Source organism: Lepisosteus oculatus, chromosome 2, assembly GCF_040954835.1.
Source record: "Lepisosteus oculatus isolate fLepOcu1 chromosome 2, fLepOcu1.hap2, whole genome shotgun sequence".
In the NCBI taxonomy this organism is placed as follows: Eukaryota; Metazoa; Chordata; class Actinopteri; order Semionotiformes; family Lepisosteidae; genus Lepisosteus; species Lepisosteus oculatus.
The window spans coordinates 50958737-50974330 of record NC_090697.1 but is presented as its reverse complement, the minus strand read 5'-3'; the positions used below and the strand labels follow the sequence as shown (position 1 = coordinate 50974330).

Here is a 15594-nt window from a genome sequence, read left to right as displayed (position 1 = left end):
AGGAAGAAGCCAGGAGCTCTTGCAGGCCAAGTGGATTGTCTTGGATGAGCCACTTAGTCAGTCAGTGTGTATGTGAGTGCTGCACCTGGGTTTTGGCCCCTGGTACAAAGATTTGGCCGGACATCCTATACAGTGTAGTCCAATATTTACAGTGCCTTGCGAAAGTATTCGGCCCCCTTGAACTTTTCAACCTTTTGCCACATTTCAGGCTTCAAACATAAAGATATAAATTTTTTATTTTATGTGAAGAATCACCAACAAGTGGGACACAATTGTGAAGTGGAACGAAATCTATTGGATTTTTGAAACTTTTTTAACTAATAAAAAAATGAAAAGTGGGGCGTGCAAAATTATTCGGCCCCTTTACTTTCAGTGCAGCAAACTCACTCCAGAAGTTCAGCGAGGATCTCTGAATGATCCAATGTTGTCCTAAATGACTGATGGTGATAAATAGAATCCACCTGTGTGTAATCAAGTCTCTGTATAAATGCACCTGCTCTGTGATAGTCTCAAGGTTCTGTTGAAAGCGCAGAGAGCATCATGAAGACCAAGGAACACACCAGGCAGGTCCGTAATACTGTTGTGGAGAAGTTTAAAGCCGGATTTGGATACAAAAAGATTTCCCAAGCTTCAAACATCCCAAGGAGCACTGTGCAAGCGATCATCTTGAAATGGAAGGAGTATCAGACCACTGCAAATCTACCAAGACCTGGCCGTCCCTCTAAACTTTCAGCTCAGACAAGGAGAAGACTGATCAGAGATGCAGCCAAGAGGCCCATGATCACTCTGGATGAACTGCAGAGAACTACAGCTGAGGTGGGAGAGTCTGTCCATAGGACAACAATCAGTCTTACACTGCACAAATCTGGCCTTTATGGAAGAGTGGCAAGAAGAAAGCCATTTCTCAAAGATATCCATAAAAAGTCTCGTCTAAAGTTTGCCACAAGCCACCTGGGAGACACCCCAAACATGTGGAAGAAGGTGCTCTGGTCAGATGAAACCAAAATCGAACTTTTTGCCCACAATGCAAAACGATATGTTTGGCGTAAAAGCAACACAGCTCATCACCCTCAACACACCATCCCCACTGTCAAACATGGTGGTGGCAGCATCATGGTTTGGGCCTGCTTTTCTTCAGCAGGGACAGGGAAGATGGTTAAAATTGAGGGGAAGATGGATGCAGCCAAATACAGGACCATTCTGGATGAAAACCTGTTGGAGTCTGCAAAAGACCTGAAACTGGGACGGAGATTTATCTTCCAACAAGACAATGATCCCAAACATACAGCAAAATCTACAAAGGAATGGTTCACAAATAAACGTATCCAGGTGTTTGAATGGCCAAGTCAAAGTCCAGACCTGAATCCAATCGAGAATCTGTGGAAAGAGCTGAAAACTGCTGTTCACAAACGCTCTCCATCCAACCTCACTGAGCTCGAGCTGTTTTGCAAGGAAGAATGGGCAAGAATTTCAGTCTCTCGATGTGCAAAACTGATAGAGACATACCCCAAGCGACTTGCAGCTGTAATCGCAGCAAAAGGTGGCTCTACAAAGTATTAACGCAAGGGGGCCGAATAATTTTGCACGCCCCACTTTTCATTTTTTTATTAGTTAAAAAAGTTTCAAAAATCCAATAGATTTCGTTCCACTTCACAATTGTGTCCCACTTGTTGGTGATTCTTCACATAAAATAAAAAATTTATATCTTTATGTTTGAAGCCTGAAATGTGGCAAAAGGTTGAAAAGTTCAAGGGGGCCGAATACTTTCGCAAGGCACTGTATGAGAATCAGTGCTATTGTAGGGTATATAGTAGGTGGAAAAAGCGTAGCACAAGTAGGGGGGCTGGAAGGCCTCCATCCTCCATTAGCTGAGTGACATCAGGGTTTGGTTAGACCAGAGTGTGGCTAAAGAGTGCTTAGGGGCTATCAAGTTGGGGGTAGAGGGGCATTGAGCCTGGAGCCCTCCCTGTAATCTGACGTGTCTGCCAAAAAATGGGTAAAAAAATGGGTCATGAGGAAGTGCAACCTTTTAACCAGAAGAATCTCAAATGGAGGATGACAGTATCTCCAGGAAAACAATGAGATCCCACCATTACTTCTTTGATTTAGAAGGCAAAGTCTCATGGCAAAACACACTTTCTTGTTATCTACCAAGATGCAGAGATGGTCTGTACGTAGGACTGAAGGTATATTCTGGTCAGATGTGTCAAGCAAGAGCCAGTTCATTACAGAAACCTAGATAGAGGACATTGTGGATTCTATGAACTGGTAGGAGAAAACCAACTGTAGGAGACAGGGGAGGCACAGTTTTATATTTTGTAGTGGCAAGAAATACCATCTTTTCTGTAATGTATGTACTGTATACAGGGATAAGTTACAAATAAGGGGGTGGTGGGAAAATAAAGAATAAGGAGGGAAATGGAATAATTGAAATTAATAATTAAAACCTCAATGTCACAAATATAGCTGAGCAGTTGGTATAATTTGAGGCACATAAATGTTGGCACATGCTGGAAGCTGAACTACAGCTGAGTAAACATGTTATTTTGACACCTGTGCAGCCATAATAATATATTACAGTATACTGTTTAATAACCACTAGAGGTTTCAATTTAAATGCTTTAGTTTTACTGATGATTTTAAGACTCAGTTGAGTGACTGCACTCTACAATCTGCTGTTACATATGTTAAAGCAAATTTGTGAACCTGATATTTTCAAATATCATACTCATCATTCAGAAAAGGAGGAGTGAACAATGAGGTTGAAACTACCTCTCTTGTGATAGGCTGGAGTTCCTAGTGCGAACAGTATGAACAGAAGGACAGACACATATGGAATCAGTCGGGGCAGCTTTGTGAGATGCTCAAGTCTTGAGAGTTCTTAGAGAGAAAGCACCAAAGCACTCCTGATGTCCTAACTCTTTGAGAGTTCGCTAATAATCCAGTCAGACTCACAAAATCCTTGGAATTGGGTCAATATAAAGTACCATTTTTTGTTATTAGTTCCCCACCCCGTCTTTTAAGAACAAACAGGACAACACTGACACTTGCTGGCACATACTCCAAGTTTCCAGAAACTCTGGTTCATCATGAGCAGAACCAGGGTTTCCAGGTGGAAATGTTTTTCTTTCTTTCTGGCAGGACTTCAGCCAAAAAGGTTAACAGCACTAACTAGAGATTCCTAAATCAACATCTCAAGGAAGTTAAAATCACACTGAATTCAGAATGAGAAAGAGGAGTCCTGGGGTGGAGAGGTCCTAGAGTGTTGTCTGGAATGGAGTGCAAACTTCGGCCCTCTAGAGACTTCTAGGGAAGTGATTCTTTCTGCATTTAAGGGGTGAATGATGTGCTTTGGGAACATAGCATTTGAGAATGGAAATTAAGGTGTCAAAGCTCGGCCGCATGTCAGTTTGCAACAGTGTGCAAGCCACACCACTTCAAAGGGGATCACCACGTTGAAGTTTGTGCACAATGCCTATGTTGAGTGTGGGATTCTAACACATGAAACATTTAGTTATGCTTTTTATATATATTTACAGCCCCGACAAGTGCACCTGAAAACTTTTATGTTGAGCCCTTGAAGGGAAAAGGTACTGCTGCAACTGCATCTTGGGATCCACCCCAGGAAACAAATGGAAGAATAAGAGGTAGGCATAATATCTGACTTACTTTATAAATAGCTTTTCTCCAAAAAGTATCGATACAATGAAGCACAAATGTACAACAACTTGTCTTGTAGGTGACACTACTTTACATTGGTGCCTTTCAATCTTCCTCTTTGCCAGACAAAATCCTGAATGATCAGGAGCAATGATGTAGATATAATGAATTAATCTTGTGTAATCTTTGCTTTATACATCATATCATATTAGAAAAAACCTACAGTGTATACAGCCTCGTGATTTTAATTTACAATTTACAATTTATAAGTATCGGTACACATTCACTTTAATGTTAAACAATACTGCATGAAGTCTGATTATATGTGTTTTGCTTGTATACTGTATACTTCTTGCATTTGTATTTGATATATTCATCATACATCTGTATGTAACATTTTTAGTGTTTTCACAGGAAAGACAACATTTATGTAAAATTTACTATGTTCCCTTCTAGCCTTTCCTTCATACTTGTGCAGTGTGTCGTGGGGAAAGTAACCACATAAGGAAATTAGCCATATGTCAATATGCATATCCTTCCCTGGAGTTCAAGACATTGCTGACAGGAAAGCATCCCAGGGCAAGCTCTTACAGACATGCTCCACTGCACCAGATCACTTTGCAAATGATCAAATCTGTTTCATTTTAATGCCTCTGACTATATGTCATACACACCTAGAATGGAATCATATTTATAATTGCATATGAAATAGTAAAACAGAAAGATTTTTATCTATGTAAAATGCTTACACCAGTGGAAAATATGTTCAGTAATGCTTTCCTGGACTTTTGCTTTTATTGGTATTAGTGCTACTTCAACAGGCCGATGGCCAAAAACTTGTAGCAAATTGAGATAAAAAAATGTTTTTTGAAAAACAGTTGGATTTTATTAGTTACAGTTTGTACAATACATGAAAAGTCAGGGATAAAAGTTCAGAAATGATTAAATCCTTCGGATTTGACAGATGCTGTTTACAATAATAATAAAAAAAAACTACTACAGTATTTTTTTTTCCTGGCAACTTAACAAAATGGGGTTATGCTTGATCATGCAATCTAATATAATGAGCCAATGCATTTAAAATTAATTTAAAGGGGAATGGGACTTTTTTACTAATATCCTGATATAGTACATATAATATAAAGACTTGTGTGGCATGATGTATATCGTGTTGTAACTTGGAAAAAATATTTGGACAGAAATATTTTTGTGTTAAAGGTTCTACGTGTCTTTTAAATAGCACACTAATTATTTTAAAATACCATTTCCAATGTTGGGTTTTTACAATATACAGCATGAACTAGAATTCATCTGTTGACATGCATTGCTAATTTTAACGTTAGTAATGCAAGTTGTAATTCATCCTGCCCTTATAGTCTCCATCTTCCAACTGTCTGCCCAATCATTTCAGAATACATTCTTTCATACGCCCCCGCTCTCAAACCCTTTGGAACAAAGTCCATTACCTATCCTGGAACCACCTCCTCTGCCATAATCGATGGTCTGCAGCCTGGTGACCGCTACATTTTCAAAATTCGCGCAGCAAACAGGAGAGGACAAGGTCCTCAGAGCAAAGCCTTCAGTGTCGCTATGCCAACAAGTAAGAATCCTTCTTATTTGTTGCTTTGTATGGCGTCCAGATTTCTCTTTGCTTCATAGACCTTCCTTACTTCACTTGCTGGCTGCAATGTGATGCCTGTCTGACTGGAATGTGACATTGCTTAACATTATACCTTGTTTAATGTATCAAATTTGTAACCTCTTGTGATTTTTGTTTTGTGATTCATCTTGTGTGAAACTGAGGACTTAATGATTAAAATAATTTAGACTGCTTCTGACATGTAATATTGATTCAGTTTTCTGAATATCCAAGAAATGTTATTATACTAATATTTACTGCAACACACCAACATCAATTAAATATTCAAACCAGCACCGCACAGTATGTATTATATAATTTATTAGTATTTTAAAGAGATTAAAATACAATGTAGTATGTATAATAAATGTGTTATAAAATCCTTTCCAACTTTTAGTGTGCTTGTAGCCTTAATTAATTTGTCATTTTCTCATTTTAATATGCTGAATACTAAACAAAATCTCATTTTTTGCCAGCTAGCACTATTGGTTCATCATCATCTCAACACTCCAAAGTCCCAGATGGTCGTAAGAAGAGTACGTTCAGGACATCTTCAAATCCTGCTTCATCTTCAAAAGTACCTTGGTCCCATTCTACATCTAAGCTGCCAGAAACTGGTTCTCGATTCACAGAAGAACCTGAGGAACCTGATTCATATACGCCTGTGAAAGCTTCTTCTCCCAAACCTGGAACATCCCATTCTTCTCAAAACAAAGACAATGAAACTAAGGATTTAATTGGACAAGGACCTCATTCAGATTCAGATGAGAATTTAGAGGAAGAGGTGGATGAACATTTTGAAGAGAAACGTGTTCAGCACACAAAACAAAACAATGCAGCAACAACCAGTGATGATTCCTCATCAGAAAGTTCTTTTAAATCAGATAAAATTTCCCCTGGATCAGTGTCCAAAACACGACCACAGAGGCCCATCTCTCCCACAAATACAGGTACAAACAAAATGAGAAGGCCAGCTACCTTGCCCAAAGCAATCTCCCCCTCGAAAATTTCTAAAGAGAAAGAGGACCCCCCCTCCACTAAGTCCAATGCTCAGGAATCTGATTTTACAAGAAAGATCCACACTGATAGCTCTTATCCCAACAGAAGGGAACCAGATGACCATGATAAAGAAAAAGTACCGTCATTCCCTTCTTCCAAAAATTTTTTTTCTAAAAAACCTTTAAATTCTTCTGTGTTGTTTCCAAAGGGAGGACGTGTAGCTGTTCCAGCTAATCGTCAAATGGGTTCTGGTTTCATTAATGGCCGAAGACCAGTGGGAAGCCAATCTAGGCCTAGTTACACAGAGTCTAGAGGCTCTGCCCAGCCCGAAACTACTCCAGAACAAATAGGATCTAGCAGGATTTTAAACAGTCGGTTAAAACCTGATCTTTCTTCAACCGTGTCTCAATCTACCTTGTCAACAGGCGCACAAAATCCTCAAAGCCGTTCATCACATAGTCAGCACTTGACAAAACCACAAGACAATTATCAAGATAATGAAAGCACTGAGACTGAAACAGAAGAGAAAAAATCAGCTTCCTCCTTGTCATATTCTACTCCTTCACCTGATTATGATAGGGGTGCCCAGACTTCACGTCTGGGCACCAAAGAATTTGTTACTTCAAATGACAAGCATAGCTCATCCCCATCAACAGGAACTCATACTGAAGCCAAAATATTAACTTCAGAACGTACTCGTTCACCTTCATTGTCTAGTAATAGGTTCAGTGTGCTACGCAGGCATTTCCCTAAACAGGAAACAAAATTGAATACATCTTCTGGGCAACGTAGAGTTCCATCATCCTCAACAAGGTCCCAGACATCAGAATCAAATGTGGCACACACAGATTCAGGTGCTTCCGTGACACAAGAAACAAATGAAAAGCCAAAAGTCCCCATTTCTTTTCCATCAGAGCATGCTTCTACCGGTTCCTCAAAAAGACATCCTGCAGTTATAAGTGAGTCTTCAAATCCTGTTATCCCTTCAGATTCCAGTTCCTCACCTCCATCCCAGGGACATTTAGATTCTGATAATCCCATCCATCCAAAATCTAAGGACGAAGATGATGATTATGATTATTACGGAAGCAAAGAACTATATGATACAACTGACAAACTAGTTTCAACGACAGCAGAACCCCAAGTAACTACCTCATTTTTAAGAAAACCTCAAAAACCAAATCCACGTTTTGGAAAAGCACACTTACCTTTTGTCCAGTCAGTTCCCCAGCGGCCTGCTGGAGGTTTCAATGGGAAATCAAGGTCTCCCATGTTTATAAACCGCCAGTCTGGCTCCAGGGATTCTGAAAGTTTGCTTCCTTCAGATTACTCAAAGGTAGGTTCCTGGAATCCAATTTCTTCATCATCAGGCTTTACTTCTGCCTCTTCTTCAGGTTTTTTAAAAGTCTATTCTTTTACACTGCATTTATTGCTCATTTCTTTATTAAATTAAATGCAGCACCTTTTAATGTGGAATCTTATCGGGTTTCATCTCCTCAGCTGCCTTATGTAACCTCCAGCCATACGTCTAGTGAAAGACAGCACACAGCTTCTTCTTCAGTACCAAGAACCTCTTCATCCCAGTCATCTTCTGCATCACTACCGCATTTACCACCGATTCGGGAACCTAATCAAGGTACAAGGGTACGGTATCCTGGCCGCATGGATGTTGCCACACGGGTAAAAACTCCCTCCAGTGCTTTGAAACCTAGCTACACACAAGGTAATACTGTATTTTTAATTGACCAAGTTTCATATTTACTGTTTTTTTGTAATGTTTTTCACAAGGCAGACTATATTTAAATAATTCTCCACATTGAATTCAAAATGTATTCTTAAATAACTTATATCAAGGAAATAATTTTGTATTGACATTGGTTGTTTTTTTTTTCACACCCAATAATGTTGTAGTTTTAGTAGTTTACTTTCAAATACTTTACTTTTCCACAAAGAGAAATAAATTGGAAGCATTGAAAAGTTGTTCCTCTATTTATTCAAATTAATACAATTTCTGTCACATAGAAAAATGGTTCAAATCTTTCTCGTTATCTTACTATTTCCTCTTTGTTTCCTTATTTTGTTTAAACTGAGTTTCATTTAAAACGTTTGTGTTTCATTCTCATTGTTTTTTAACTTTTCAACTTTTCAATCTTACAATCTCTAAACATAATACTCCTGAAACTGATTACGTATTGTGTCACTTACTCTGTTCCCAGGGAAAAATGGCAGACCAAATCTCACAAACACAAATGGGAAAGTTGTGTCCACTTCAGATGCTAAAGTCAAGCAAGAAGGTCGTAGGTTAATCACTGGACCAGAAGGTGTTAAATGGGTGAGCATACAGATGTCTTTTCTGTTGTTTCTGACTTTGTGGAATTTCATTTCCATTGTTCAAGCAAATGCTGCATGTCTCTAGTAATTGTACAATGTCCTTTGCATGATGCGGGGCATTTCCAATGTTCACATTTATTTGGTTGTTATCAGAAACCCTTTAAAACAGAATTTTAAGTTGAAACCCTTAAAAACCTTTTAAAATGGAATTGTAAACTGAAATTCGGGGTGTATGAAAACAACCATTTAACTCTTCAGCTAGCTGTTCAAAATCATATCATTTCTGTTTTTTTTTCTTTAAATCTATACAGTATATGATGTGAGAAAAGTTTGCCTTTTTTGATTTTCTATCATGCATTTTACTGTATATCAGCCCTCCACACTCCCGTCTTTGCAGCTACCCCCTGGTTCACTCCTTTCACTATATGGGGATAGAGCAATGGGGGCTGCCCCCTGCTGAAGTAGGTAAAGCCATATCACTGATATCTAAAGAATCAATTAAAATACTCAAATCTAGTTTTTGGGTGTCAGTTTTCCTCATTAAATACATTTCAGCAGTATCCTCATATCTTTTGTTTCAATCTGAAACTATTGCCTTACATGCACACAGGTTATGTTCTGTACAAATCAACATTTGTATTTTTGACAGATAGTGGACTTTGACAAAGGATTTTTAATGAACCAAGAGGGAAGAATTCTGCAGGACTCAAAGGGCCGTCCTCGTAGAGTGGTACTTGGAGAAGACGGACGCACAATTTTTGGTTTGTTTAATACATTTTTCAATTTTTTTGGGAGAATACAGGAACCGTATTGTGCGGCCATGTGGTATTGTCCTGGGTTTACTCAGTGTTTACCTGAATGGAACAAAATATAAAAACATATTCTGAATATATCTTTTAATATATAAAGTGCTTTGTAAAAATATTCATTTTTGGAATTCCATTATAAAAATTCCGAAATGATGCATACACATTTTTTAAATATTAATTAATTCAAAATGTGGGCCTAAATACTTATGGTTACTGTTACTTATATTACTTACTAAGGGTAATATAAGTAACAGTAAATATCAACATTTACAAAGGAGAAGGAAAGATATGTTAATAGCAATAAATATTCTGACCCTTGAACCCAATATTTGGTGGAACTATGATTAGCAGCTTAATGTGATTTTTGCCCATTCTTCCTTGCAGATTTGCTCAAACTCTCCCAGGTTGCCTGGGGATTACTTATGGACACAACTTTTTAAGTCTTTCCACAGATTCTCAATAGAATTCTAGTCAGGACTTTGACTGGGCCACTCAAGGACGTTCACTGTCTTATTCTTAAAACACTTCACAGTAATTCTGATCTTGTACTTTGGACCATTGTCCTTATGAAAGGTTTATTTCATACCCCAGTTTTAGGCTTTAGCAGACTGAAACAGGTTTACAGTACCTCAAGTATTTACGTACCTGTATTTCGATCAATCAAGTTTTCTTTTAATCTAAACGTGCTTTACAGCACCTGCTGAGGACCAGTATCACCATGCTTGACAAGGCTGGGTATTTCCCCATATTGGTTCTTCACCAAATGTAACAGTTTGCAATTGCACCAAAACTTTACAATTTTGTCTGATATTACCACAGAACATTTTGTTCCATGCTTGGAACATGACATAAATCATTAGTTGAAAAGTGCATGTGGGATTTGAAATGGATGTTTCCACTCTGCAATACAGGCCAGTTTTGTAGAGAGACCATGATATTGTGGATTTACGGACATTTTCTTCCAATTCAGCCATTAAATACTATACTGTAACTCTTTCAAAGCTGTCATTGACCTCATAGTGGAATTTGTCCTTCTTGACCAGCTGCTTAGTTTGAAAGAAGACCAGATCTAGTCAGTGTTTGGATGGGATGTTTGTATTTGGAAAGTACTTACTTTCTTATAACTTGTCAGGTGATTGAAGGTGAAATTGCTGTGCTCTCATAGTTGGCATTCAGAGAGTTCAAGATGTTTTGTAACCTTTTCACAGAAACAGGTGTTTTTATTCTCACATCTTGAGAATCATTATTATTGCACACAGAGGCCACTCAAATAATTATGTGATTGATTAAGGTAAACTGGTACGTCTACAATAATTTAAATGGATATGCAAAGGTTCATTCTATGCTAAAGGTAAAGAAAAGAAACACCATGTTTCAGCTGGGGCCTTCTTCAGATGTGAGGAAGAGAGGGAAAGTAGCAGATAAATAAAATATAGGAGAACAAAAGACAGAATAGGTAAGAATGAGTGGGAAACAGGGAGGAAATGGCTATAAAGCAGGTGAGAATGAGTGTCCAAACCCAGGGAGAATGGGAGGTGAGGTGTGGAAAGCAAAAATCTGCAATTGAACAGAAAGGATTTTGAAGGAGATGCGTCTGTCATTGAGAGGAGTGGGAAGGTGTGATCCAAGTTTAAGGATAATTTTGGTTTCAGATGTCTTTCTGTAACAGAAGATCTGAAACACCTCCTCTGTAAGAGATAAATGATGAGATCAGAAAGAAAGGGGTTTTGAAGCTTCTACTGCAGAAAGACATCTCATCCCGATGCAGCTACTGTACCTGCTCAAAGGTCTTAAATTAATTTTCGTACAGCACAAGATTTGAATACTTATTCACTCATGACTTTTATTCTATTGAATGAAATGAAAATAATTTATTATTATATCTATTACTTTCTACTATATAAAGAGGTGTTTACCTCTTTTAAATATTTTGTGCTTTGGATGTGTGCAGTAGGTTGTGGCTATAAAAAATATTAATTGCTACTTCAAAGTGTAATGTCTGCAAGCTTTAATGAAGCAAAATGTGAAATGTGTGCAAGGGTCTGGATTATTTTGCAAGGCACTGTATATTCCAAATTTCAAAACAGAATTAATAATCCATTTAAGGTGCACATTCAAATGTACATCACACACACAAATAAATAGGGTGAATACTTTTGTCACCTTTCATCCAGTTTCAGAGTTCATAAACTTTTACTCTAAATACCAGTTAAGCAATGGCTGATATCTACAGTATATATACAGTAAATATAATTTCAGTTCATATACATGGTAATTTTTCCTGCTTTTCATTAACTTTATTTTTAATTTTGCATAGTATGTTAGTGTCAGTCCTAGGAGCAGAGTGTATATTTCTATATAGAGTTTATACTTCATAAGAAATTCCCTGTATGTGTTTTGCTTAGCTTCATTAGAGTTAAGAAAAATGTGTCTGGAAACAATGTAGAAAGAATCAAAGATTCATTAGGCTGTTCCAGATCTAATGTCAGTGGTGAAGAAAAAATCAAATGCAAGTCTTGACATCTCAAGGGATCTTCTCATATTGTCTGTTGTCCTCAGATGATCAAGGAACTCCACTGGTGAGTCCTGATGGGCTTGCTCTCTTTGGACATGGGAGGGACAGCAGACCAGTGGTCAATCCTAAAGATAAGCTGCTAGCAGTAGGAGGAAAACCATTAGTAGGTTTGGACCCTATAAAACCAACACAAAAAATGACTACAACTACAACCACAACTACAACGACCACTACTACTGCTGCAACAACTACAACCACTCCTGAACCAACAACTATTCCAACCACCACTGAGATGACCACAGAGGAGTCTACGACACCATTCATTTTCCCCACTTGCCCACCTGGGACCTATTCCCAGGTAGATGAGAGAGGATATCCATTGCTTGGAGAAGATGGCATACTTGATTGCTACCCTGAAGGTAGGAACACTAGAAATATATTATTCAGTTGTGCAAAATCAGAACTAATTGGATATACATATGATGGGATTTATTTGCTGTAGAACAGTTCATGATATGGTTACTTTTCCCCAAAAAATGATTTACCCCATGAATGCTTGGGTGAACAATTTATGTTTCTAACCAAATACTCATTAATGAAAGTATTATTTAAAATAAACATGTATACAGTATATACAAACATATTCGTGAACAGTGAACAGATAGTACAAACATTGGACAGAGCAAATGAAACAAAAATGAAACAGCACGTTATTATGCCTGCTAAAAATGTTTAATACATAAAACTAACAATTATTCCAACCATCACTGAGATAACCACAAAGGAGCCTACAACACCATTCATATTTAAAAATAGCTTCGGTTTTAATTGAGAAGTCTAATGTGTACAGAAATATTTTCTGTACATATTCTCAGACCCCTTTAGGAAAAGGACTACTGCCCATATTCAGTTTGAAATGCATTGCCACATAATTTCTCTTCTGACCTTTGTTTTATTTACATTGTATTTGAAGGCTTTAAAACAGAAAGAAAGGATTACACTGTTTGCCTGTCCCAAAGTACTCTACCAATCAACAAAGGTAGTTGGCACTTAATGCCACCCTTACCCTAGACGAGATTCACTATATGAAGGCAGGAGGAATACCAGAAAAACAAGATGGCATGAATTAAAGACTGTTATATAAACAAATTATTTGTTAAATATGGCTAGGGATTTAATGAACAGGTGCATTCTCCTTTCAATAATACTTTAATGGAGCTCCTAACCTGTGTGAATTAACTCTTGTAATGTTTGGTTAACTTCTTCCATATACTGTACATGTTAAATAAAATACCCAAAGGTATAATCAAGCAATTTTAATTAAATCCTAAATCGAAAAAAATATATTGTTCCTGGTTCACTACAAAATAAACATTAGGATCTGCCATCCATTATAACATTTTTGTGTTAACTTACATTGACCACAGAGGAAGCGCCTAAAAAATATTTTCAATTCCAACTACCTCAAACAAGTGGACCACACAGAATTTTGGCTTAATTACCCAGCCTTGCTGACTCCCTAGCAGGACGCTTAAAATATCTTATCTTCTGGCAGAATAAGGGAATATTAAATGCAAATCATGTGACCAAAATATTGATAATTCAGAAATATATCTAAAAGTATTGTAATAATCTTCAAAATATTAAATATTTCTCACAACTAAATATATCTAAACTGTAAAACACAGCCTAGAAGTACTGTAATACTAACCTGGTGATATCACTGATTTTGATTCTCTTCATCAACCCTCAGGTGATTCATATTTCTGTTGTTCTCCACCTGCAATTGTGCTATTTCATAGTATTTCGTCCCAGACACAAGTATACATTGTACACACAAACTGCTTCTGCAGCAGCCTGCAGCAAGTCCTCTCCTCAACCTTGCTACATCTCTGCCAATCGCAGCTGTCAGCCTCTGCTGCCTGTAGGGCTGCTTTTCACCAGGCTCTTCTCCCAGAGCTCTATTCAATCCACAATACTAAACATGCAAACGTCCAAAGTTCTTCCAGCTAACGGTGTCCCTGAGACTTCCAAGGGACCTCAGTCCCACAGATTAACCTCCACAGCAGCTGCCCAGCCTCTTCTCCAGTGTCTTTAGCCAGTAGCTGTTGCTTTCCTATGGCATCTGCAGCTGACAGCACTTGACTGCCCTGCCATACCTTTTACCTCATTGACTACAAACACAATAATCCTGCAGGTTTAGGAGCGCTTTCATCCAACGCACATTTTTACTTTTAGATACAATTTTACTTCTTTCAGACAGGATGTTTATGTAGGGCAGTTCACAGATGCAGCCCATTAAGATTCCAACTCCCTGCAGCTGTAACCACCTAGACAAGCTCCTGTTCACACCCTGTCACAGATGTGTTTTTCAGTGTAAGAATCAATTATTAATTACCTTTTACTTTTGTTTCTGTAGTTCAATGCAAATATTTCCCTAACTCAAATAAGTGGCCATTTCAAGCATTTAGTTTCATGTACTGTAGAAGTGGATCGGCATCATGGACAAAGATATTCAAACTTAGGAGATACCAAATTTGGTCAAACAATTGTGGTACAGTATACAGTGTTACTCCTTATCTCAAATATGTGGGTAGAAAGCTATATATTTTACTTGTTATGTGTCCAAACAAGTATGCCCTATGAATCACATTGTAAATATGACCAATGTGCTCCAATTTGTTATAGCTGCCAAACTTAAGGAGACACCACTCAAAAGTTATAATTGCTTCCATTGCCAAAATATTGAAATTTATTATGCAAAATGTACTGGTGTTAGGTATGGAAATATGCAAATACATTTAAAATGTACATGTTTAATGTCTCAGTGGAAAGTCTTACTATCTGCACATGCAGCTCTTGTGAACACCGAGGCCTAGTGGTTAAGTCTCTGGTGTCATAAGTAATGAGTTTTGGCTTCAGGTCCCTGCTTCAGACTTTCTATTGTACCTTGATGAAGCCCTGATAGGTTTAAAAACTTACCCTGTTAGATCACACCACCCAGGTGTATAAATGCATTGATAGTGGGTAATCTCTGCAATATTCACGGTGGGGAGTCATGAGCTCTCTCATTCACTTAATGCCATGGAAACCAGGATGAGTTCTGGCCTGAGGTGTGGCTCGGATATGGGAGCCACCTACAGTACCTACATTCAGATTTTACACCACTTTGTATCCAAACGTTCACAAGGTCTCGTGAGGTTATGCTGTAAAGACCTCAAAGAAAGAATTATATCAAATATATATTATATCAAACTTTAGATTTCTTCATTTGGAAAGGGGTTACTGAATGCCAAGATAGATGCTACAGAACAGAGAAAAGGATGTTGGAATTCATTAGGTAGTTGGATTGTGAGCCTGGAAGGAGATTGTAGTGATACTAAAAGACAGGTTCAAGAGTGTTTGTAACTGACAGACAGACAGTACTGGAGACCATCCCACCACCAGTCCATGCTAGAATTACAATTCCTGGACTGGGCTGACCTTCATGTCAAGCCCACATCTGTAACTGCTTACTGCCAGTAGCAAAAGCAACGCACTGGTATCTATTATGACTGTGAATATTTATTCAGACACTTGTTTGGTCTATGCGATAGTATTCACTTGCTTTCAATAATTCAATGAGCATCACACTCCATACT

At 37.9% G+C, this 15594-nt stretch overlaps 1 protein-coding gene across 6 annotated transcripts in view; it reads left to right on the top strand.

Annotated features, from left to right (window-relative positions):
* Positions 1-15594, top strand: part of fndc1 (fibronectin type III domain containing 1) — an 87332-nt gene that overhangs the window by 44147 nt on the left and 27591 nt on the right. For all 6 annotated transcript variants that reach the window (XM_069178874.1, XM_069178872.1, XM_015347861.2 and 3 more), the window contains 7 exons: positions 3540-3647; positions 5072-5260; positions 5776-7634; positions 7799-8021; positions 8515-8630; positions 9279-9390; positions 11998-12372. In XM_069178874.1, coding sequence (XP_069034975.1) covers positions 3540-3647; positions 5072-5260; positions 5776-7634; positions 7799-8021; positions 8515-8630; positions 9279-9390; positions 11998-12372 — 2982 coding nt within the window. The remainder of the gene's footprint in view (positions 1-3539; positions 3648-5071; positions 5261-5775; positions 7635-7798; positions 8022-8514; positions 8631-9278; positions 9391-11997; positions 12373-15594) is intronic.